This window comes from Poecilia latipinna, unplaced genomic scaffold (genome assembly GCF_001443285.1).
Source record: "Poecilia latipinna isolate Pla-1442-1.1 unplaced genomic scaffold, P_latipinna-1.0 Scaffold2497, whole genome shotgun sequence".
NCBI lineage: Eukaryota > Metazoa > Chordata > Actinopteri > Cyprinodontiformes > Poeciliidae > Poecilia > Poecilia latipinna.
Window position 1 is genome coordinate 20,393 of NW_015115113.1, and position 24,366 is coordinate 44,758.

The window sequence follows — 24,366 nt, forward strand, 5'->3', positions numbered from 1 at the left end:
CTTTATTTTAACTTAAAAAATCAAAAAAAAAAAAAAGCCCCGGTAAAAAAAAAAAAAAAAAAAAACATTTACAGTGCCCTGACAAATAAATAATGCCTTTGTGAGCGTCATCATTAAATTGGAATGCATAAAAAATATCATAATCTTTGGCTTTTGAAACTTAAAGTGGGGGGGGGGGGATGAGTCAAATACACCATAGCCTTATTAAAATTACAAGGAAAAAAAAACAAAAAAAACATCCAAAATGGTGCGTCATTCTTGACTTGATTCTGTGGTAAACACTCTTTATGATTTAGACGGCAACACAAATCTGCTGTTGCGAAGTGAAATTGAATAAACCGTTGATAATAGATCAAATTATGAAGTAATGTGACTGAGAAGAGCATGAAATAAGTTCAGCGAGAAGAGTGCAGAATGTCCTGTTCTCGACCCAACTGGAACTTTTCCCTTCACTCTGGCAGTCACCTGCTGTGACTTGAAAAAACATCAACCTGGATTTTACCTAAAGCCAGTAAGGTGAGCTACTCATAAAAACCTGCTGAAATACAGAAAACACGCCAATAACAGACAACCGGAGACAGATGGTTCGGGTCAGCGTGTCCTCGTTCCATTACTTTAAATGTTCCCCCAAGAAAAGTCTTTGAAACGGGTCATGCAGTGAAATATTGTGAAATTCTAGGCCCAAAGATTTTCTTCTTGAACAGATTTTGGCCAGTCCGGTCGGTATATCTCCTTCTCTGCACGAAACGGCAATCGCTTTCCGAGCTCAAAATTCTTTAGCTTCAAAGTCTGTATTGGCTTCACCAAACACTACAGAGCCAAGAAAGGATGCCTTGTCAAGAGATCGGTCAAGGCTGCGCTGCTACAGGCCAAGGCTGATGGATTTCAGCACGACATTCCTCTTAGGAAGACCTGAGTCCTAAAATTGAAGGAAGAGAAAATTGAAATCCATACAGAAAGGAATGCTTTCCAGTTAGAGTCAACGCTAAAACTGAAAAAAAATTGGCGTTCTTGTTTCTTGTTATTTTTTTTTCTCTCCACTGCTGAGATTTAAGGAGGTATGACGGTAAAAAAAATAGCGTGCTCATTTGTGGCAGGGTTGACAAAATCTGTGCACACCACAGTTCTGAGTGTGTGTTTCAGTGAAGCGTTAATGACAGTTCTCAGAGGGCCCTCACAGCTTCAGATCCATGTTTTCATTCCCTGGTGGAACAACGTCAACAGCCAGTGGATTCTCACCGTTTGATGTCCTCTGAAACGCCACTCCCATCAACACACACACACACACACAACCTTCACTTCTGCTTCTCCTCAAGACGTCTTTGTGTACATCAAATGTATGTGCAAATCCTGCATGTTTGCGAATCGTGTGCACTCTGTGCATTTAGCTGCGTGTTAGCACGCATGCGTCAGCATCCGCACACAGCTTGGTCTCTGTGTGAGGTAGCTCCTAATTGAGGATTCGATGCAGCTGTCTTGTCTCTTACGTTTCTCTCATTTTTCTGCCTAGCCGCTAGTTAGACTCAAACCGACAAACACAGAGGGAGGACAGAGAAAGTGTAGCTTTTTCACAAGTCTTTGAATCTGTTGCCATATGCAGTTTAACATCTTCAGGCGCTTGTAAAGCATCGGAAACCTCGGACTGATTCCAGGACGAGAAAGCAATTTACTCGGAGTTTAGAAGACGGCTTAATTTCACCGAAACATTGAGTTTAAGCACTAAAAAGTGTTCTCTGTGAAGTTTTAATCATAAGCTGGAAGGGATGCGAGTGCAGTGATGTGTACTGGAGTTGTCGGTAGGGTAGGTGGTCAAATGCTTTATGGACGTTATATAATAAACAATCGCATGGGGGGGAAAATGCTTTTGTTTAGACTGGGATTTCATAGGGGAAAGGCAGGAATTCACAGGGATTAATCACATATAGCCAGAGCACAGCACAATGTTACATTTCTGGCAATGGAAAGACAAGGATTTGGACGGAGTCAACAGCCGTAGAGAAGAAGTCGAAACAGAGGAAGAGGCAGAAGAGGCAAAGGGCATATGCCGGTTTCCATCGTTTCAAAATCACCAAGATGTGGTTTGCGACCCGCAACAAGATGCTGATGGAGTTCCTCTCACCCTGATCTTCATTCTTTCACTCCAGTGGGGAATTGTCCTCAGCATGGTGAGGAAAAGAACAGGAAGACGGCTCTGTAGTTCAAACAGCGGCGCATGTGTTGTCTTATCTTCCCGTTTCTGAGTGTTTCGTCCTTATGCTCTGCAGTGCTGCCTTTTCCTTTCTGTATTACAACGAAACGGTCTGTCAACATATTATAATGAAAGCGTAAATGTGAGTCTTGTCCAGTCTCTTGTCATTGATCACCCGTAATTGCAATTTACAATACTTGTCATCAAAACGTTAGTGGCAGTTTATAACAGTTTATATGTCAGTTATTTCAACAATATGACTAAGCAATCTGACTCTCCTATGCATATACCGCACAACCAAGACTTGCCATTCTGACATATTAACATGTTCACTCACAGATGTTTACTTTTGAGAGATGAATTAAGGATTTTTGAGCAAGAGACTGCCTTTTCCAGGTAGCCTATGGTGTTTTGTATTGTTTTTGAATTGGTTTGAGAAACATTTTTAATTCCCTCCCTCTTTTTAGCGTCTCCAACCTCTGCTATCCCACTCATATCCTCATTTACATCCCTGTCCATATTGGGCTCTTCCAACAAATAATATTTACATCTCCTGCATTGACACGGCCACCATCTCTAAACCAAAGACGAAAGCAGTATTCACTAACGTCTTCTCTTATTTTGCTTTCCACTCTTCCTGAATTATCTTTTTTTCCTTCACTTCTCTTGACCGATCCTGGTTACTTAAACGCATTCACTCGTTCACGAAGCGAAACCTTCTACCTCTCATTCACACACGTTTTCTGTCTTTAGTCTGCCGACGTCTTTGTTCTTCCAAAGCAGACATTAATATTTATTATTAGGATTTTCCCGCTCAAACAACAATGTTTATAGGAAAATGGATCAATGGCAAACAGTCTGTAGAAGAATTGCTAAAAAGAAAACCCGTTTGAGGTTGCAAAGCTATTAAGAACCAGACAGAGGTTTGCCTTCCAGCAGGACAAAGTCCCTAAACTAAATCGATAAAACTATAATTCTGTGGTTTGCCATGCTATTTTGCAGATAGATAGATAGATAGATAGATAGATAGATAGATAGATAGATAGATAGATAGATATATAGATAGATAGATAGATAGATAGATAGATAGATAGATAGATAGATAGATAGATAGATAGATGTGGCAAGTGTGAGGGAGGGAGACAGACAACAAGTGTGAGTTAAAGCTGGAGAGTGTGAGTGAAATTGCCCTTGTTCCTCGCTTCAGATTCTGCTCACGTTCTGCTCTGTCCCCAGACGTTAAAAGTGTGTCCATAGTTTTGGCGACCGGGGGAGTGATTGGAAATGTCAGCTGACAACAGCACTTTTCACTGACACTCTGAGAACTGGCACGAAGACAGAGAGAGGGAGAAGGGGAACTCGGAGCGAAGGATGGAAGGGGGCGGATGTGCCCACAAACAACCCGAGCCTGGTAGCTGAGGATGAGGATGACATTGAGGCCAGAGAAGGAATTTGCGAATGTGTCTGTGTGCTATCGGTGAAATATTCTTCTATTAACTTACTGTATCAGTGTGCGCGTATGAAAAATTGTCTGTGAGCTGGTTTCTGCGTGCATACGCAAAACCTGTCATGTCACCGAGTGACAGGAAACTGCCACTTTGTCCATTTCTGAAAGCTGGAGAGTGTATTAGATCCCCAAAGCTTTCACTGCTGTCCAGTAGCCCCCACTGACAACCCTCTGCCACTCTGACCTTTTCTAAATGTTACTGGCCACTTGGCAAGCTGACTTGGCCCCTAATGCAGCTTTTATTGGCCCCTATTTTTCACTCAATTTCCCCAGAATGCCTGCAGGGCTACACTGACATACAGCTGACTTGAACTGCAGCTGACACACACAGGAGCAGTGAGAGAGCTCATCAGAGGTGAGTATTAACCAGGTACATTTACTTCTTACATTCAGCTGAGAAACTTAAAAAAAAAAAAGAAGAATAAGAAAAGCACTTTTAGAAGAGGTTTCAACTGTGCTCTACTTTTAATTCCACTTGAGTAATATTATGTTCAAGTTGTGCTGCAGTAACTCTACTCTGACTGAATACTGTGCCCAACTCCAGTTACTTCATTAAAGGAAGTACCAACAAGTTCTAGCCAAAAATTGTATCAGACGCAGAGTTTTTGTCAAAGTGAGACTTCTTGTTTCTCCATAAGCTTCGTTTTTCTGTAATGCCGTGTTCCATCTGCTGAGACCGCGGCAGCATTTGGAGGTCAGAGAAATATAAAGTTAACAGGATATATTATCTCTGCTAGTACTTGTGTAGTGTTTTCACACACTAAGTATTCTCAGTACTTCCCTTTTTGTCCATTTTGTTATGTTACAGCCTTATTCTTAGCTGTTTCCACTGATCATCTTGACCTCAGACTGGGGTGACGGTTCATTTTTCAACAGGACAATGACCCAAAGCACTCTGTGAATGTCCTGGAGTTGCCAGGGAGAGAATCTGGAAATGACTGCACAGCGCGGGCTCCCATCCAACCGGATGGAGCTGGAAAAGAACTGCAGAAGAGAATGGATGAAACTACCTAAAGATAAGCATGCTAAGCTTGTGACACCATTTTGAAAAAGACTTATAGCTGCAACAGATGCCAAAAGTGGATCAAGAAACTATTAAGCAAAGGCTGTGAATACTTACATAAATGGGGTTTCTTGTTTTGTTTTGTTTTTTGTTTGTTTGTTTGTTTTTTATATAAATGTGCAAAAATCTCAAAAACTTTTTTCCACATTGTCAAAACGGCTTATTTGTGTGGAGAATTTTGAGGAAAGAGATTTATTTTAATACGAATAATAAGAGTAAGGCTGTAATACAAAATGTGAGAAAGGTGAAGCATTATGAATACTTTCCCAATGCATAGTATGTGTATTGTTTCAAAAGCTTTATCTTATTTAAACAATTAGATTTGGAAAGGTGAGTTTCTTCTGTCTGAATTTATCTGGTCATGATGTTTTCCTGCAAAATTTGCACCAAACTTTTTTTATGATGTAATCAAAGTCTTTTTTCAACTTTACCAAAGACATCTTACATAAATGCTTATCATATTTGTGTACAATTTCTGTCTGCTCTAGTCACTTCTAGAGACGAAATGTGCTAATCTTTACAGATATTTATTTTTTAGGAAAAAAAAAAATTAAAATCTACTCTTATTTTTAACTTGAAGCCAATCAGTGGATAGCAACTTTTATTGATAAGTGGTGTCAGAATTAAAAATGCTCATGATTACCGAATTACAACTAAAATAATCAGAAATCTCTTATTGCCTTGCTACTTTTTTTATAAAACTTTTTGTATTATGACCATGGCAGTGTTTTAGAAGATGATCCATTTTTAATATAAAAAAAAGGAAATAAAAATAAGAAAAAATGCTTAACAAAAGAAAACAGCTCCACCAATATACATATAAACATGTATGTTAAAATTTTGTTTTGTGGGTCAAAGAATCAGCTTGTTCCCAGGCTGTTACTAAGGAGCGATGGAAGCATGCAAACTGTATGACTGATTTACTTACTTACTATCACTGCCTTAGAATTGACTTGGAAAATCTGGGAGGCTTAAAACTTCTGCTGAAAGACAGACGGGTGTTTATTTTTCTCTCCCCATGTGAGCATGTGACACAGTCCAGAAAGGAGAGGAAGGGTTAGGCCCATGTGGGCTGTGTGCGTTTCTTTTCCCCCCGAGGAAGCCGAAAGGAACCCATAGGTCAACAGCACACTGCTGATGCTCATTAGATGCTGCTGTTGGACTCACACAACACTAATTAAACCAGTGAGAACTGAGCTGAGCGGTAATGAAGTGAACTGCGAAGCTGGTGGCGAGTCAAAACAGAATGGAAGAGGACGAAACTTACGGCTGACAGAGTTTGATGAGGTCCTGGTCTGTGGTGGCAGGTGGCAGCCCCCTGATGTACAAGTTGGTCTTACTAAGTTGCTCCACCAGCCCACCTCCATGACCTCCACCCCCTCCTCCTGTTGTGCCTGGACTTGGTGGAGCCATGGGCTGAGGAGGAGGAGCATAGGACTGCTGCGGAAAACGGGGGAGAAGAACAAATGAGAAAGGTGCATTTTAATTTCTGGCTAATTTATTTTTGGTGCGCCGTCGAGTCTGCACACGGTTCGTTTGGGTTTTAAGAATGTAGCCCATTTCTACCTAATCAAACATCCTCCTTCCACCAAACTCATCCTGCTTAGTTATCATTTCCTGTACCACTCCATTTGCTTGATTCAGCAGGAAGCACATCAAATTAAGAAGGCAGGATATGAGGTGAACAGATTAACAGGCCAAGATGGAACCGCGTTTTACCACAGAAACTTGCACGAATCACAACACCAACCATTTCCTGTCCCTTGCTAAAGGATTCACACCCTTTCAGCTTTATAACACAGTACAACCACAAACGTCCATTTATTTGATTGCAATTTTATCACATTTAGGTCAAAGTAGGATGTTTGCACACCATTAACTGCAGGTCTTTAGAAAAACATAAATTGAAGCTTCAAAATGACAAATAAGGTCTTGAAAGTGCAATTCATTGGAACGTGATAATTCTTTTATCATGTTAGTATCATGGTCAGAAACATTGCATTTAGACATGGTTTGACAGTTGCAGCAAATTCAAAGCATTTATAAAGTTTTTCCTTTTTATCTGAACAGCTGAACAATTAAATTGTTATAATTAAAAGCATCCATTCACTTTTTAAGTTGAGACAAAAGTTATTTGTTGAGCATTTTTTGTTCCATCATTTTCACCTTTGGGTGTTGGTCCTTGCTTCAAATGTAAAACCTTTTTGTCATTTTAACAAGCACTGCTGAATAAAAAAGAAAATTCAATAGCCTGACATATTTCAAAATATTGTTGCCATGCCTTGTGGCTATGTGGAATCAAAACCGGACACACAAAGTTTAATCCTTGCCGGAGCGTTATGTCGCTCTTTAACTTCCTAAAACATCTCATATCGGCCTCCTCTGTCTAATTATACAGCTCAATACTGGCTAAATGGCTCAATAAGATGACCAGCTCTGGCAGGGAGGAAGGCAAGTGTGAGGATTAATGAGTGTCTGGCACTGATGAAACATCCATCCTTGCTTTGGCCCAAGGCAAAGTATTAAGTGAAGACTGTTGGAAGTAAACATGACAACAGTGTTGGAAAGACTTTGTCTTGATCTTTGAGTGAAGCTACGCTCTTTCGACACAGAGGTCAGTCCTGCTGTGCGAAAGCGCACCGAGCAAGTTCGAAGACGGGGAAACGTAGACGTAAGCGACAGAAATGGAAGAGAAAGGGAGACTTTCTGTGTATATGTGAGGGATGGGATAGTGTGTGTTGGTGTGACTGTGTGTGAGTTTGTGCATGTGTGAGCCATTGGTGTTGTTGATAATGACAGGCTGTCACTGCAGAGCAACGTGAAGCCTGAGCCAACTCTGATATTAATCCATTACCTGAGTGTTCCTCAGATCACACTCCAATGGATGAACACACACGCACACACACCCACGCACGCGTTCACGCACAGGCACGGTGAAAGCTCAGAGGGACATTATTAACGGGATTCAGTACATGTAGAAAAGACTTCCTACAGCAAAAGAAAAAAAATGGATTTGAAACAGAAATATTTGAGTATGCAAACATTTGGATGTTTTTTAGAGTAGTATTTTTACAATGAGCGCTCACACACAACTAACCAGTGAGAGGGTTTAAAACACAAGAAGCAGCTGCTCTGTGTTGGACCCTTCCTGAGTGTCTCATTCAAAATATCATACTTAAGATCAGAAAACTTGTACAATCTGTGTTGGCATGCTTGTGGCTACGATGATTGAAACCCCGCAGCATCAAAGCCTGACTCAGTCTACACACTTTACCAGTGGGACTGTTGTCCAACTGCCTCTGACAGATGACATGGAAATCAATCTGAGTGATGGAAAGTTTCAAACACAAAAGAATCTAAAATCTGACATATATATATATATATATATGTTTTTTGCCCGTTTGCATTATGATCTGGAGCAGAAAACATATTCTGCGCTTGTGTACACAGATATCAAGGCATGGAACAATGTGTAAAATCTCTTTTCTCCTGTCTCACTGACACAGCATAACACACACACACGCGCGCGCGCACACGCATGTATACATATACCCAGTTGATCAAAGGCCTTGCCCAGGGAACCTCTTTCAGCAAATTTGTGCAGCTGTTGGGGTGGGGATGATGGTGAGCTGTGTCAGAGGCTGTGATATGGGAAAGTCTTTGAAAACAATTTGAATATTTCTCTTTCTCATAACATCACTTCTTCCTGTCTTTTTTTCCTCTGATCTGAGCGTTAATGTTGACCACGTCACCGTTCGGCTCCTTGATCCTCTCACCTCCGCCTATCTGCATCCCACACACTGCCCCTGTATGTCCACTGGCCCTTCCGTCTGCTCTTTCCCATAGTTTCTCCCTTCGTTCTTTGAAGGACTCGTCTTGAGTTGTGCGTGTGGACTGAAGGCTGCCTCTCAGCTGGTGTTGTTGACACACTTAGTACAGTGGAGCAGCTCTCGCAGTGGGAAAAAGGCTCAGAGGCAGTGACACAAACTGTCACACAAAGCAAACAGTTACTGGATTTTATGCATGACTGAGCCGTGAAGGAGCAACACATCACAACGCAGCTCCGCTGTGTCGTGTGTGTGTGTGTGTGTGTGTGTGTGTGTGTGTGTGTTGCTGACTCCCTGGTGAGCACATGTCCGACCTTCTTAGTGACACAAGAGGTGGATCGTATCAAAGGATATTTTCAAGTGAAACCAGAAACATTTTTAGGGGGAGAAGGATTAATATAGATTAATTCTAGATTTAGCACAGTCTTATCTATATCTGCCAGTAAATGTTTGTGATTGTTCACATCCACAATGTGAGCAATCACTAGGATCAAACAGGATCATTTTGATTCATGATATTGTTCATAATCTAAGTAGAATAACCCTTTTTAGTCATGGAATGGCAAACCATAAAATGTTAAAATCAACTGGATCAGAATCAGTAGAAAGAAAGTAGCAAGTTTTGACTCTTGTAATTTTTACTTTTTCCTGTGTTTTGTGATCAAAAATCATCCCATCCCTAATCCATCTGAACCTTTCCTGCATTTTTAGTTGTCAGCAAAGAAAAACACACACAAAAGCTTTCCTAAATTTATCTTGAGGAAATATGTATGACCAGATGCTAAGTGATTCTGACTACCGCTGTTGCTGCTTTGTGTGCCTCTGTCGCTGGTGAGATAACCCCCGACACTGCAGCCGGGAGCAAGTTCAATTTGCTAATCACAAAAACGCTTAGAATATGTCAGTCTTTAAGGAAATACAGATTTAATGTGAAAATACTTCTACACATCTGAAACATACAAATATGCTCCCATTATGGACTTAGTTCATCATGCTAATTTCAAATACAATTCTCTTTGAATTATTTTCACCATCCTACCATTCTTTTCTAACCAGACATTTCACATATAGGCAGGTTAATCCAAAACGTCCATATAACTGCCGAAAGCAAAAGTGTGCATCCACACAGATCTGCAGACAATTGTATTTGCGACGCCATGCCAAGTTGTCCTCTATTTGTCTGGCTGCCCTCTTGAATCTTATTCAGTAGGTTACTTTTGGAAAGGTGTGAAAATGTTCAACAATTGTGGCTACCATCCAGTAGCTCACCATCTTTAGTGTGTGAATGTGTGTGTGTGTGTGTGTGCGTGTGTGTGTGACTGAATGTAGTGTAAAACACTTTGGAGTCCTCTGGACTTGATAAAATTCTTTACAAGTGCAGGCCATTTATCATCACTCATAATGTTTTTATTATTGTTATCATTGGACAGAGAACTGAACTGAATACATTTTGTAGGTAATTCTGCTAATAGAGATGTTGCTAAAGGTGATGCACAGTCCCCAAAAAGCTTGAACTCTGGGTGACACGCTGGACCAAACATAAATGGCTATTGGTGATGATAAAACTAGAGCATATCAGTGTAAATAACAGGGTTGATAAGACAAAGGAAAAGCAGGGGGATGTGGGAGCGGAGAGGGTGGAGGGGAGGCTTGTTCCGGCCTCTTCTGAAGCTTCCTGAAACACAGAGGAAAGAATGCGGGCTACTTTTGGGTCCAGCTCTGAGATTCTCTCATACTCACTATGCCTTTAAGCACAGTGGCGGAAAGGTTTAAGGAAGAGCTTATGAAAACAGCAGAATAAAAACAGGGTATAGATTACAAATATGCACAGCTAAAATAAGCTTTGGCTATTGCTTGCCAGAAATACTGAGGAGGCAACAACTCGCGGGTTTCAGGATGCTGCAAGATCTTACAAGAACCAAAGAAGAACAGTCATCATATGCTAGAATATCCTGAGGAAATGAAGAATAAACAAAGACATATCACGTTTTGGCGAGAGCATTCACAGCTCTTGAACTTCTTTGCATCTTGTCACATTACAACTACAGACTTTAGAGAATATTATTGGGATGATTTAATGTGATAGAGCAACAGTACATAGTGCACGATTATGAACAAATACTCATGTTTTTTTTTTTTTTCTTTTAGTTAAGAATTTGCTAAGTGGGAGTGCATTTGTATTCAAACCCTTACAGTGAATACTTTGTAGAGCTACATTGCATTACCGCTCCAGGGGTAAACATTTGTGTTTCTAACATTTTTCATGTTTAGATACTGAAATCATTTTGTCTTCTATTCTTTACAAAACAGCTCAACCTCAGTCAGACTGAATGGAAAGAAGCTGTGAGCATTGATTGAGGTTTTTCCACAGATTCCACATTAAGTCTGGACTTTGACTGGACCATTCTAACACATTATGTATCTTTTAATCTAAGCTATTCCACTGTAGTTATGGCTATAAGTTAAGCACAAGTATTGCATAGTGGGAAGAAAGTGAATCTTCACATTAATCTCATGTTTTTGGGGATTTTTGACAACCACTTTTTCTTCGACTTTATCTCTGACCTGTCTCGTATGTTTCTTATGTTTCATGATATTGTATCTTGTATCGGCATAAAGCACGCTGTATAAAAACACACAACACATTATTCAGATTTTGATTTGAGGGATAAAAAAGGTTAAAATGTAAGTATCATTTCATGTGCTACTTTGTTTTGCTCTATCATTATATTGATTGAAAGTTACTGTTTTAATGTTACCAAATGTGGTTATAATGAATATTTGATACTACGGTTTTCACAAATAAAAAAACAAATCTAATACAGGTGTCTGCTAACATAATAGCAGAATATGAAAATAGTCTATAAGGAAAGTAGAAAATAGTCTTTTGTTCTTACATGAGGTTCAGTTTCACGGTTATGATCATTTGATGAAAATAACATCTGCTGTTTCAGGTATTAGTTGGAGCTTTTGATGTCTTATACCAAAAGCAAACCATTTGATCTTTCTACAAAGACATTTCTTAGAAAAAAATCAGAAAAAAAAATATGATTTTGCTAAACTACATCTGCAGCTGACTCACTCTCAGTTTCAAAACTGAAGGCCAGGCTGCTTAATAACATCAGTTATCAGGTTTCGTACCTGTTTAAAGCCAGATTCTTGTGCTCATTTTCACTTCAGGTTCTTTTTTGTTGCTTTGCTTATTTTTGTAACCCAATTTCATCTTTCAACACCTTTTATACATTTCTGAGCTCATTCTACTTTTTTTTTTTTTTTCAAAGAATCTGAAAAGGTTTGATGGCTGTGGATGCTTATGCGCATCACGGCATGTGGCCACAGTAAACAAGAGAGCAAGTGCTGATTTTACAGACGATTTCAGGTAAAATCAACAGCACTCAGTTTATTCAGTCTGTGAGGTGTTGAATTGCCCTCTGTAGCTATCCTCATCTTATGTGAAAACACTAGTTTGTCACAAATCTTCAGAAAAATGTCAGCGCTTCCTTTTCCTGATTAATTAAAAGTTTGAGCTTTCGTTGGAGACATGATATTACTATGATAATCTCCTCTCTCTGGACAAACGTCGGCTAGAGTGAGGAATAAATTACACCAAAATAGCTCTGGACTCACTTAACACTAAAATAATATAACGTTAATGGAAACTTAAGGGTTTTCAACCCTGCAGGCACGATGCTCGTTTTCAAATACAAATGAGTGGATATGAGGGTTTACGGGGCTGTCTGCAAATTTCATCAGCCGACACTTTAGATGACTTTGAGGCCAGTCCGAATGGAAAAGTTGCTCTTTAATTAAAATGCAGAAAGCAGACTATCTGAAATGTACCCTCTATGACCTATTAAATATAATCAAAGCAGTAGTGCGAGGGGTGTCTGCAGCGTTTTGAAGGTTGTCGGAATCAAATTAAAGTTGAAATCTAAACCCGGACCTTAGAGTTATATTCAATTTTGTGAGTAAATTTTCTCCCCCTTTTGATGACAAGGTTTTAATTTTATCAAGTGAAACCTCACTATGGAGTGCATACTTCAACTAAAAAAAAGAAAAAAAGATTTGCAACATCACTGCTAACAGGTTTGTTGTTTTTTTCATTACCTTTATCTTGCTTTCAGTGTATCTCGCCATTTTTATATTTCAGCTACTTTCACTCTCGCTCGCTCTCCTCTTGCGTCCTCTTCGTCATCTCTCCTTCCGCTTTCTTTCCAGCTGACTCCGTCCCCGCTGCCCCCTCAGAAGATCAGGTCGGCTACCCTGTTCCCCGGCGGAACGGCGTGTTCCAGCATTCTACCTCTCTGTCTCTCTTGTTAACATCGACAGCAACAGCATCAACACACACTTGGGATGTCATAAACAAGTTGCACAAACATTCCCTGAGGACACCCGGTTTGCACTTGGTGCTCAGTGACCTGGCGAGAGATAAGGAGGTGATGGAGAGTGACTGCGGTGGGTTGCTGAACTTTCGGTGAATTCCTGTGGCAGCGATGTTGAGGAGGTCAGAGAGAGGTGAGGCGTAGGCTGTGCGAGAGCGTACGGGTAAGCTGTTTAACTCGAGACTGATTTGAATCGGAATTAGCCTGGTCAGTTCGTCGCTCTTGGGATTAAGGCTCAGTGAGGGTTCCTATGTAACCTTTATGAAGAATATGTTTTTACATATTTGTTGAAACTGCCGTCATGTTGTGACAGTAAGAAGCTTTGAGAGAGAGAATCTGTGAAAAGATCGAGCTCCTCCTCCTCCTCCTCCTCTCTGAGCTACTTACTATTGCTGTCTGAAGAAATGCACCGCTCCCGAAGAAAAACAACCAATCCGGGCTAGGAGGAAGGGCTTAGCACTGTCAACCAAACTCATTTAATCCCTGCTAAATGTGCAGATGGTGGAGAAACAAGTTACGGTTTCAGGAAAGTTGTTTATCTGCAGTCATCGGTGGCTAATCTAGCTAGACTGAGCATTAATAACAGGCTATGCTAGCTGTAGCATAGCACAAAGCAAAGGGTGTGGGATTATCTGTCTCATATCATACTGTTGCGACAGAGTGCAGTCTCAACAAATATCTAAAGAGAAATATATTTTTTATAAGCGCTACATACGTCAGCTTTAAAGTTCAGGAGAGTTTTGGGTAATTTGAGCAAAATTATTTGGTATTCTGCAGTTGTAGATGTGTGTGGGCAAATAATGTAGTTCTAGAGATTTGAATTCTTAAAGACAGTGATTAATCTTTCCATCTAGACAGAAAATTAAATGTTTTACCTCAACAAAATGGTTTTATAAGAAAAGAGGTGCACCAGGCAACATTTGTGTTGTTTTGTTTCATGACTTTATCAGAATATCTGATTGTTTTTCTGAAACATTTTCTGCTGCATTAAAAAATGGTTTGGAGAACCCGGATGTATCATTTTTAATAAATTAGCTTCTATTGTACATTAAGAAGGCTTTTAATTAGAATATTAATCTTCTGTTCAGGGATACTGCAATGACAATAAAATTTGTGGCAGTTTGTGTAGCCCTAGGATTGTTTTTTTTTTTCATTTATTGGCATCATAAAAACTGATGCAATAAAATCCTCTATCCTGTTCCAAGATATTTAGGACAGCAGCATGGAGCATTCATTCACCTCATTATCACCATTTTTGAGAAAATAGTGATTTTCTTTCTTTTTTCATTTTTGTTTTTGCAAAATAGCAGTTTCAGTTGTTTTTAAAATGGTAAAGTTTGTGTTTGAATTCAGTTTGCGGACACCGTAAATCTGACTGACAGACATTTTCATCTCGGGAGGCGGGGAAACACGCAGCTGATTAACCATCTTTGTTTCGCCAATTACAGGCTTTTGTTATTGGTTTTGGCCGATTAGCTGCGTGTTTGCATGGAACACGCAGCTACTTAACATCGCAACCACCACATTTGAAGAATGTTCCTCTGTTTCGGAAGATTTCTTGTAAACTGAGAAGAAATGTTCCACAAAGACAATGTGGAACATTTGGGACACTGTTCTGACCCCAGTGGAGTTCATGTACGACGTCCAGATGGATTCTTTAGAGAGGATCAGGACATAAGGAGAATTAGAAATGTTCAAGCTAACAAAATACAATCTTTACTTTAAAGATGCATAGACCTACCAGGAAGATACCAGTGAAAAGAAATGCCACACTGACTGCATATAACACCTAAAATAAAATTATTATTTACGTCAAGCAATCTAAAATCTGGAAATAAACATCATCTAGTATTCAGGGTTCACAGATGACTCAATGACAAAGGCTCACAGCTTGAACTGACCTGGATAAATTAAATGGATTCAAATAAGGCGAATTAGACTAAATTATAAATAAATAATTAGGAGTCTTAGTTTGCTGTGAACTGGGTCTCTAAAGTAAATAAACTTTATTAAATTGAATGGAGATTAATTGAACTCATTTGAGGGAAGTTGAGCTAAAAACTAAACACAATTGAAAACAGATCAAATTAACTGTGAGCCATCAATGTAAAGCAATATAATAGAATAAAACGTTTAATTGACTCATTGAAATGGATTTAACTGAACTGGAATGAATTGAATTAAAGTGACAATGTGGAAGAACAGCTTCCAATTTATTTCCCGAAGAAAACAAACCCTGTCAAATTTCAACCCACGTGCCCTTATCGATGCGACAACCTTATGACCTGGAATTTCAAAATTTGCCACAGACCCCCCCCCAAAAAAAGGAAAAAAGAACAAACCAGTTCAATAGAAAGCCTTGAATCTATTTAAAATTCAAAGCCGCTGATCATATTCTTATGCAGAGTCCAACAAGTTGCTGTTTAAATGCGGTCCTTGCTTTGTATATAACAAACAAAACAATTGTGACCACAGTGGTTGCCCTACAGTACACTCTTCCTAATGAAAACCTTTCCTGCGTCATAAACAAGGAAGACATTTCACTACTTCAGACTTTTGAGAACCCACGCAGATGATTGTATCTCCACCTTTTTGAATCGGCTCCAAAAAGCAAGAAATCGAAACATTCTTCTTTGTGGAATGGATGACCTCTGGCTCGCTCGTTACACAAATTGGAGGGGGAGCATTCCAAGAGCTCCTTTATTATGTATATTTATGCAAATGCTATGTGGGTTTATTCAGCGAGGTCTCTCTCACTCCTCCTCTCATTGGCCCTGATTAGTGTTCAACCCAGAGGTATGTGCCTGGACAGCGGCAGAGGATGGGGCTTCGCAGCCGTGATTGGTCTAGTGAAAACCTTCAGAGGAGGGAAGAGCACAGATGATTCATTGTTCTGCAGGAATCTTTTGTAAATTTTAAATAAGGCTTTATCAAAATATTCTTTGTAACAGCAAATAAGCTGAAGATGCCTTCTTATAAAATACGCACGCCTGCTCGGCCCCGGCGGCTCTCCTGCCCCACATAATAACAATCTCATCTCCTCTCATGTCCCTCACCTATTCAGTGTTCTAGTTAGTCATTTCTCCTCCTCAATTTCCTCGTCTTTCGTTTTTAAACTTTCTCCACCTATCCTTCCCACTGCCCTCCTCTGTCTTCCTCGTCCACCGTGTGTCTCACTCTGTCTAAACCCCCCACGCCCTCCACCGAGCTCTTGCCCACCTCCCTTTCCGCTCAAACACATACAGGAGATTAAAATATGAGGAAACAATCAAGCTCTGGCTCATTAGCATGAGAACAGGGGGAGGGAAGACGACGGGCTACTGCAGACATGACAACGGAGCCCTGAAAATCCACCGCAAAGCTTTTTTTTTTTTTTTTTTTCATTCTTTCTTTTTAATCCCAGGAATGACTTTTTACCGTATTTTGTTGAATGAGAAGGAACAATCCTCCGGCAGTCCTTTCAGGCAGCCAAATTACCATGAGAATAAGAGGGCGCAAGGAAGAGAGAGAGTGCTTATATAGCGGCTGGTGAAAGAATGGAGACTATAGACGGAATAATGTTTTTCCAAGGCAACAATGAGAAGCTAAAAAGATAGGATTTAGTGTGTGTATCTGTCCTGCGAATGCGCTGGCTCGGGTGTGTAATGAGAAACCGAACAACAGCAAGTGACGCGTTTGCGTTTGTCTGCGGTTATATCTGGGGGTTGAGGAATGTTCTAATCAGCGAATCAATTAGAGTGATTGCGCTGCACAAGCAAGGCAACATTACACGCATTATCTGAGGAAATCCTTTGCGGAAATCCTAGCAGGAAGTGCTGGTGAAAAAGGTGTCACATTACAAAATATACAGGAGAGTCCTCAGCTCTTAAAATGAATAACAATAAAAACAGTTCACATGGACACAAACGATCAGCCTCCTCACATCAGGCCTACCTCAAATAACAAAAGCATGTTAACCACAGGAAATGATCAGTGGAACTCAGTGGGGTTTAAACCGAGCGCTCTACATAAAGTATTTGTCGAATTCTCCCATTTTAAAGGGTTAAACGTGTTGGTGGCAGATAATATGACTCAGTTACTTTTTATTCAGATAGTGGGTGCTGCTCCAGTCAACCACCGATTTGCTGTTATTTATCACCACCAGTGAAGATGCCGGCTCAGGTCGCACGATGCGTTTTCCGAGAAACTACACAAAAGTGAGAGCTTAGGAAGAAATGATTTAGTGCTATGGAAAATACAAAAAAAAATAAAAAATAGATTCCTTTTTTTGTCTAATGTTATTTCCCATTGCTTCTTTAAGGCTATCCTGAGCTGAACAAAACTAGAGTTTAATAATTATAGGACATGGACAATTTATGCAAAGTGAAGTAAAAATAACTAAATGCAATGGTACCATTGTTGTGGTTTCAAACAGGCATGAGCAAAGTAGGTTTCAATGTCATCATTTTCCAAAATGTATGTAAAATAAAAAAAAGCTTAAAAGTTCATAACTTTGGAGATCATTTAAAATCAAAATAAGAGTAAAAATATACATCTTTCTCCTCCTACACCATCTTGTCCTTTTGATCTGTTACCAACTTAATACAAGGCCCGTATCGCTGATTCCAATACTGATACCGATACTTTTTATTTTAGTCTGATATGTCCTCAAACTTCCAACCTTTAAGTGTTTGTGCTTTTTTGTTCTTTGAATTATTTTGTCCAAGCCTCAGACAGAAATTGGACAAATATGTAGGACATCTACAAAAATCTTTAAGAACATATTGCAATTTTTCTTAAATAAACAAAGTGCAAAAACTTGTCTTTTAAGAGCAAATCAGAAACAGTTTTTTTAAGGTAGAGTTGAGAAACTAAGCAATTTTCAAGAGGGAATCTGAAACTAAAGTATTGATCTTACCATCTTAGTTTCAATCCAATACTGATTATATCGATACTGGTATTGATTTTATCAATATTTTGGATCGATCCGCCCACCTCTATTGCATGGAGGCCGACGCCTATCTTGCATTGCCTCTAATTCAAGGTATACAGCAGTACTATTTTTTTTTTTTTTTATCATTTTCATTTCCCACTTGCTAGAAGGTGACATAACGTAATGTAAGATGCTCTTCTCTCCATATCCCTTTGTTTTGCTATGGTGCAAAAGATTTGCCTAAAATTGGTGAAATGGATTCAGTCAGTTAAAAACTAAAGTATCTGTTAAATGTATAAAACAAATTTTGACAAGTGGTGATCTAAGGTTTGTAACTTTTGAGCTATGAGCTGCATTACAGCCCTTTGTACTCTGGTGGGCTCTTAATATTTATGCAAATCACATACATTTCAAGATTGGGATTTCGATAATTACGAATACACATTCATCTCTCATCAGTAGGAGGAAGTGTGTGTAGGCACTCACTAATGGGAACCAACTGAGCTGTTCTGTACACAAACTCAAGGTTGCTGTATCCTTCTCCACATGCAGTTAATGGGACCCATCTAAAAAGCTCATAAACAAGAAGTCTTGTTAAAGATCACCTTACACACGTCGAGGTGTGATGCGCTGCACAGATTACCCTTCACACACGGTTCTTCTAGGCACTGCAGGGGGGGTTTACGGTAATTTCAAAGTGTGTGTTTCAGGGTTGCACCACAGAATCTATACCGCCGTCACTAATTTCAGTTCAATACGTCTCTCTCCTTCAGACTGACCAGGTCTGATTTAAACACACTGTTATCTTTGCCTTCCTTGCTCTAAGGGTCGCTGTCTAGTCATTATTTCTCTGCCGCCTTCCTTGACTTGTTTCCCTTTTCTCTCTCTCTCTCTCTCTCTCTCTCTCTCAGCTGTAATTAAATTCCTTCATCAAACCTGAGAGGGGCAAAATATTCAGAGAATGAAAGAAGAAAAGGGAGGGGGAGAAGGTGTGAGGGCAAGTGGAAAGGAGGGAGGGAGGAAGAGATCAGAGTGCAGGAACATATTGAGTGGAATCCAAGACTGTTCACAGATCAGATGATGACCTGAGGATATCTGAAGGGAAAATCTGTAAAGACAACGGTAGAACCCAGATATACATCTACATATTATATATATATATATATATATATATATATATATATATATATATATATATATATATATATATATCGTTTAAATCTCAGGTGGAAGATTAAACAGAAATAGTAAGGAAAAAAGAAAAGAGGGGAAAAAAAAGAAATCCATTTCACAGCTGAACAGAATAACATGATAAATCTCACACACAGGACTTCAGTACCCAGATTCGGTATTTTATATAAATGCACTAGAAGTATGTTAACTCAGCCAACTGCATCTGTATAAAGAAAAATCCCTATGCTCATCAAAAGCTGTACACATGACATTTGCTACTTAATCTACAGATTTTACATTTCAAACCAATTTCTAATTCCTCCCATTTTTTTTCTTCCTTTTTTTGTCCTCTTAAAAGCGGCCACCATTACTAATTCAGGAACTGAGTGATTCATCACATCCAACACTGCCATGCTTTGCCCGTTTCAGAACCTAAAGCCGAGCAGCGAGAGCAGCTCTCAACATGCTCACTGATCATAACCCAGGCACTGTGCGTGCTCGGATTGATTTAAAGGGTCTGATCAAATTACCCGGAAAAGGTTAAAAGTATCCATTACTGGCTAACATGCTTTTGCTGTATTGAACACAGGGAGATAAAGGACAAAGCAGCAGCAGCCATACAGCAACAATCAAGCCCAACTGCATCCTGGAGGCATCGATAATACAAAAGATTTCAGGAGGAAACCGCGTTCGGTTTCCTTCTGAAGGTAAAGCTTCAAAAAGGCAACAAAGGAGGTTTACCGTTCTAAAGCAGACATCTTTCTTTTAATTCCATCGGCTCATCCGTTAATTTGCAAGTTGAAAAAGTAACTAGAGGGCAGTAGAAAACATGCACTCATGAATTGAAATGGAATATAATGGTGAGAAAGACATGCATGATAGGCATGTTGCTATGATTGCATCAAGATACATCTCCTGCTACCAGGAAGGACAAATTCAGGTCTTTACGTCTTTTACATTTTACATTTTACAATCAATAAGTGGAAAATAAAGGAGCACCAACCATTAATATTTTTAAAGAGAAGATTTCAGATTTTTGAAGGGAGGCTCTGTTCAGGAACCAATATGTAGCACTTCTGTTATGAGGATGTTACATAACAGTGAATTTATAGAAATCTAAATAATCTCCCATTTGAAATTATTTCCACATTGTAGAACAACTTAAACTGGAAATTTTCATTTACACAGCATATAAAATTATATAAGTAGATATTAACTTTGTACGCTTTTGCAACAGAGTGTTTCTTTTTTTTTTTTCTTTTTTTTTTTTCTATGCTAATGTTATGTTGGTGATGGCAACTGGCTTTATCAACCAGGCAGATCAGATGCAAAGTGTAAAAGTCTACTCCAATCTTGGTAATTTGAAAATGGACTGACAAGATCAAGTGAATTGATGCACCCAAAAGATGTAAACAATGTCACTTTAGCAGAGCATTGCAGAAGTTTTCCTGCTCACACCCTGAAACTAATTGTCAAAATACTAGGTAACGCATCCAAACAGCTCAGAAGTATGACTATTGCAATGCCATTCTTTAATACAAAGCCTGTTTTATGATCAAGAGAGAAAGCTTGTCAAATTTCCGATCAGATGCAAACTTCTTGGTTGAATGCAAATGACTTCTAAAATCTGCCAAGGGGCAAGAATAATCTTGTGCTTATCTGTACTTTTCCATTTTTACTCAAGGTTATCATACCACGAGAATCTCATACTGTCCATTGCCTGAAGCACAGCAATATAAAATGGTAAACAGTAAGCACAGCAGTCCTGCTGAGGAAACAGTGCAGGCGAGGGAAGAAAAGATAAAACAGCTACAAGTTTGACAAAGGTGTGTGAAGGTTGGAGAGACGGACGAGCGTACAAGTGGATAGCAGAGCGGGGAATAAAGGCCACCGGAGAGGTCACTTCTGCTGTTAATAATTTATCCTTTAAAAACCAGTGTGAGGCTTTAATTGGTGCTGTGTCTAATCCTGAAACACACACACCTCGGGGAGCCTCTTAGCAGCTGTGCTCCAGCTAAATTGGCTGCAGAGTAGCAGCGACAGCAGCAAGTTCCCTCCAGGTATACTACAGTCAGCCAAAACAGCAATATCGGCCCTGCCAAGCACCATCTCATGAATCTGGGCGTGACACTTCTCACTGTCTCACGCTCGCCTGTCACACTCCGAAACGCAATCTAAGGGCAAATCAAAACGACAAGATGTTAGTCCCCAGGTGTGGTTGTTAGTGAGATAAATATTTGGCCCACTTCACTTGTAATCTGCCATTAGCCGGGGCTGAAGATGGCCCCGCGCAGCCCCGGAAGCCGGCTCGGAAATCATCTAATGATTTACGGCTTTGCTTAGCACAGACAGAAATGACAGCCTGTAAATCGAATTAGCCTTTTCGAGACCCCAGGCTTCGCTGCTGTTTGAATTTTGAGGAAATAATAAGAGTGGGAAGTCATTACAGTCATGTAATAACCAGAGAACCACAATTTGTTCTTATTTTATTTTTTGGTGAGAGCAAATTTGTGCGACCTCCAGTGAGCCATTAGAAACAATTTAAGCACAAACTTTCTAGTTAAAAACACACATAGGTGTTTTTTTTAAATATTTTTTACCCACAGAAATGAAATTAGGTTTATTGTTCTATTGCATGTATAAAAACTACGCATCATGCAGGCTCAGATACACATTCAACTGTTATAATTAAATAAATATTGCTTATATTTTGGTCTCTTTGAGATTTTTAATTACATACAAAGAGTTAGTGTTTCCACCTAAAATGTGGACATTATTTAAGTTTTTCTTAAGTGTTCAATCAACAGATGAACTAAACAGGAAGCTGCAAACTTCTGTTACTCATAATCTAACAACCTAAAGTAATAAACAACAGATTGGTAACAATAAATTACATTAATCCATAATTAACACAAGAGGAAACAGTTTTATAACCTAGATTAACATATCAACATTAATATACTTAAGAAGCAATGATAATATTTGAAGTCGTATCTCTAGGTGAGAGAAACAATTTATCTTGTGCTGAAGTTGGAGAAAATCCCTAACACTAGAGTTAGAGTAAGAAATTAGCATGGCAATAAATTTAAGTTGCTTTTACTTTTTTTTTTTTTTTAAATATTGGCCATCAACCTCGGCTCAGCATACAGTTAATAAGTGAGGAGGCACATATGTGACTGGCACAGCGCTGGTGTGGACGCGTAGGCAGTAAAAGTGTGAAATACAGGACAGTGTGGCCTCCAGTAAATCTAACAGCTGCTGGCAGAATATATAGGATGGTCAGCAGGCCACCGGCCTGCGTGTGCGACAGGATCAATAGGAAACCTTCAATCTGCTGTGACTTACTGCTTCTGAACAGAAACTGCTAAATTTTCATCTCAAACTGAAAAATTGAAAGTAAAGGTGTCATCAGAGAACAGTGACAAAACATGCCTGGAACATACACAAAATAAATAGCTGCACCCACCACTGTAAAAAAAAACAAAAAAAAAAAACAACTTTTTGATCTACTGTAGCCTAAGCATTTCTCTTTGGTTTGAGGCCATGTTTTTAGAAAAAAAATAAAAACTAAAATAATAATAATAATTAAAAAAAAATCAATATGTTCTTGAGTGACAACAAAAATAAGAAATGTGTGTCTTTGTTTTCACATAGGGAGTAAAGATGTCAAAAATTCCAATCTGTATTGTAAGAAATCTGTAAGTAAGTAAAAGTTTCTTCATACAGCATCTTTTACATATATTTACAGAGACAAAGAAATACTTCACAAGATAAATAAATAAATAAATCAACAGAACAGGACACCAACACAAAACCATCATAAATGTGTGACATATATGCTCTAGATTAGCTAAAAGCTTCTTAGGTTGGAAATGTATTTTATTGCTTTTTAAAGGTATTCACATAGTCCAAACGCCATAGGAAGCTTGGCTGTGCATTCCACAGTCTGGGTGCAACAGCTTGGAAAGATCGGTCTCCTCCAGTGGGTGTAGACAACTAAATAGCTCAACAACCTCAGACTAAAGGAGGGGAGATATATATATATATATATAAATCTGAAATCTGAAATATACGAACAAACCTCTCCATGGACAGCTCTGAAGGTTATGATTCAAATTTAATAATAAAGATCTGAAGAGCAGCCAATCTATCAGCTTTAAAACAGAGGGGTGGAGGGTGGAGGAGTACCTCTGTTAGAGCAAGTTAGAAGTCTTTCAGCAGAGTTTGAAACAACCTGGAAATGAGCCAGAATCTTTTTAATAAACTAAGTGAACAGACCATTACAATAGTTCAATTTGTGCAGAGACAAAAAGAAATAAAAAAGCATGAATTATCATCTGACGTTCAGTTTTTGACACCTTTCATCTTAGCTTGGAGACATTCTACAAAAAAATAAATAAATAAATAAAAGACGGTTTTATGGGTTTAAATGATGTTTCAGTAATAACACCTGTATTTTGGAGCCTGTGCTTCCATTAGAGTGCTAAATCACCCTGCTACTTTTTAATGTCAGGCATGTCACTGTCTGCTGCAATAGCAGGAGTTTCAGCTTTTCTGGGTCACACTCTAAGTAATAGTTTTTAACCACTGTTTGTCCAATCAAAGAAGACAGTTTGTGAACCTTAGGAGGTGCAGCTGAACGTTATCGGCTGTAATGTGTCGGCAACCAGTGTTGAATATTACAGAGGTTCATGTTTTTATGATTGTCTCGTTCTAAGGTGGTCCCAATGCTAAAAAAAAACAAACCTTAAAGTGATATTTTTGGTGTTTTCATAAATTTAACAAACACTTCACAGATATTAGAAAAAATCATTTTGGTGTCAGAAACTTTTCTGACTTCAACAAACCTTTATAGTGAACTTGGATAAAAATGTTGTAATATGTAAAAAAAAAAAAAAAAAAAGAAAAAGGAAAAATAGGTTTAAGACTGAATAAGTGAAACCACTTCCTTCAAAAGGTATGATTGCTTGCATCATTTCCTTGAAAATGAAATTTTCTAAATTAATCACTTTCGTCTCCTGAATAATCTTACACCAAAGATGCTCGTTTATTTTTTTGCAAAGCACAAGATGCTTTTAATTCACAGCCTATACATCCTCACAATGTGCCACTCTATACCCTATGATGATATCAGTGGCAGTCACCTGTGTCACAACTCAAAAAAAAAAGAGTTAATCTCAGACCACAGTCTATGCCACATAAAGTCTGTGAATCATGTGTTGCTAACAGCATGTTTCTGAATCCGAGAGCATTGAGAAACATGCGTGACAGCAGCCGTTTACCAGAGACTCCCGATGTGTCGCCTATGTTGCCT

General features: G+C 39.0%; 1 protein-coding gene and 1 long non-coding RNA gene across 4 annotated transcripts in view; one reads left to right on the top strand and one right to left on the bottom strand.

Moving 5' to 3' along the window:
• Window positions 1-24,366, bottom strand: part of LOC106938052 (RNA-binding motif, single-stranded-interacting protein 3-like) — a 65,275-nt gene that overhangs the window by 15,646 nt on the left and 25,263 nt on the right. For 2 of the 3 annotated variants that reach the window (XM_015019879.1, XM_015019878.1), the window contains one exon: window positions 6,026-6,198. In XM_015019879.1, the coding sequence (XP_014875365.1) occupies window positions 6,026-6,198 (173 nt within the window). The remainder of the gene's footprint in view (window positions 1-6,025; window positions 6,199-24,366) is intronic. The other variant, XM_015019880.1, reaches the window with a different exon arrangement.
• On the top strand, window positions 6,960-23,113 carry LOC106938053 (uncharacterized). Its single transcript, XR_001422522.1, has 3 exons — window positions 6,960-8,146; window positions 15,762-15,767; window positions 23,086-23,113. It is a non-coding gene; the product is annotated as an uncharacterized LOC106938053 (long non-coding RNA).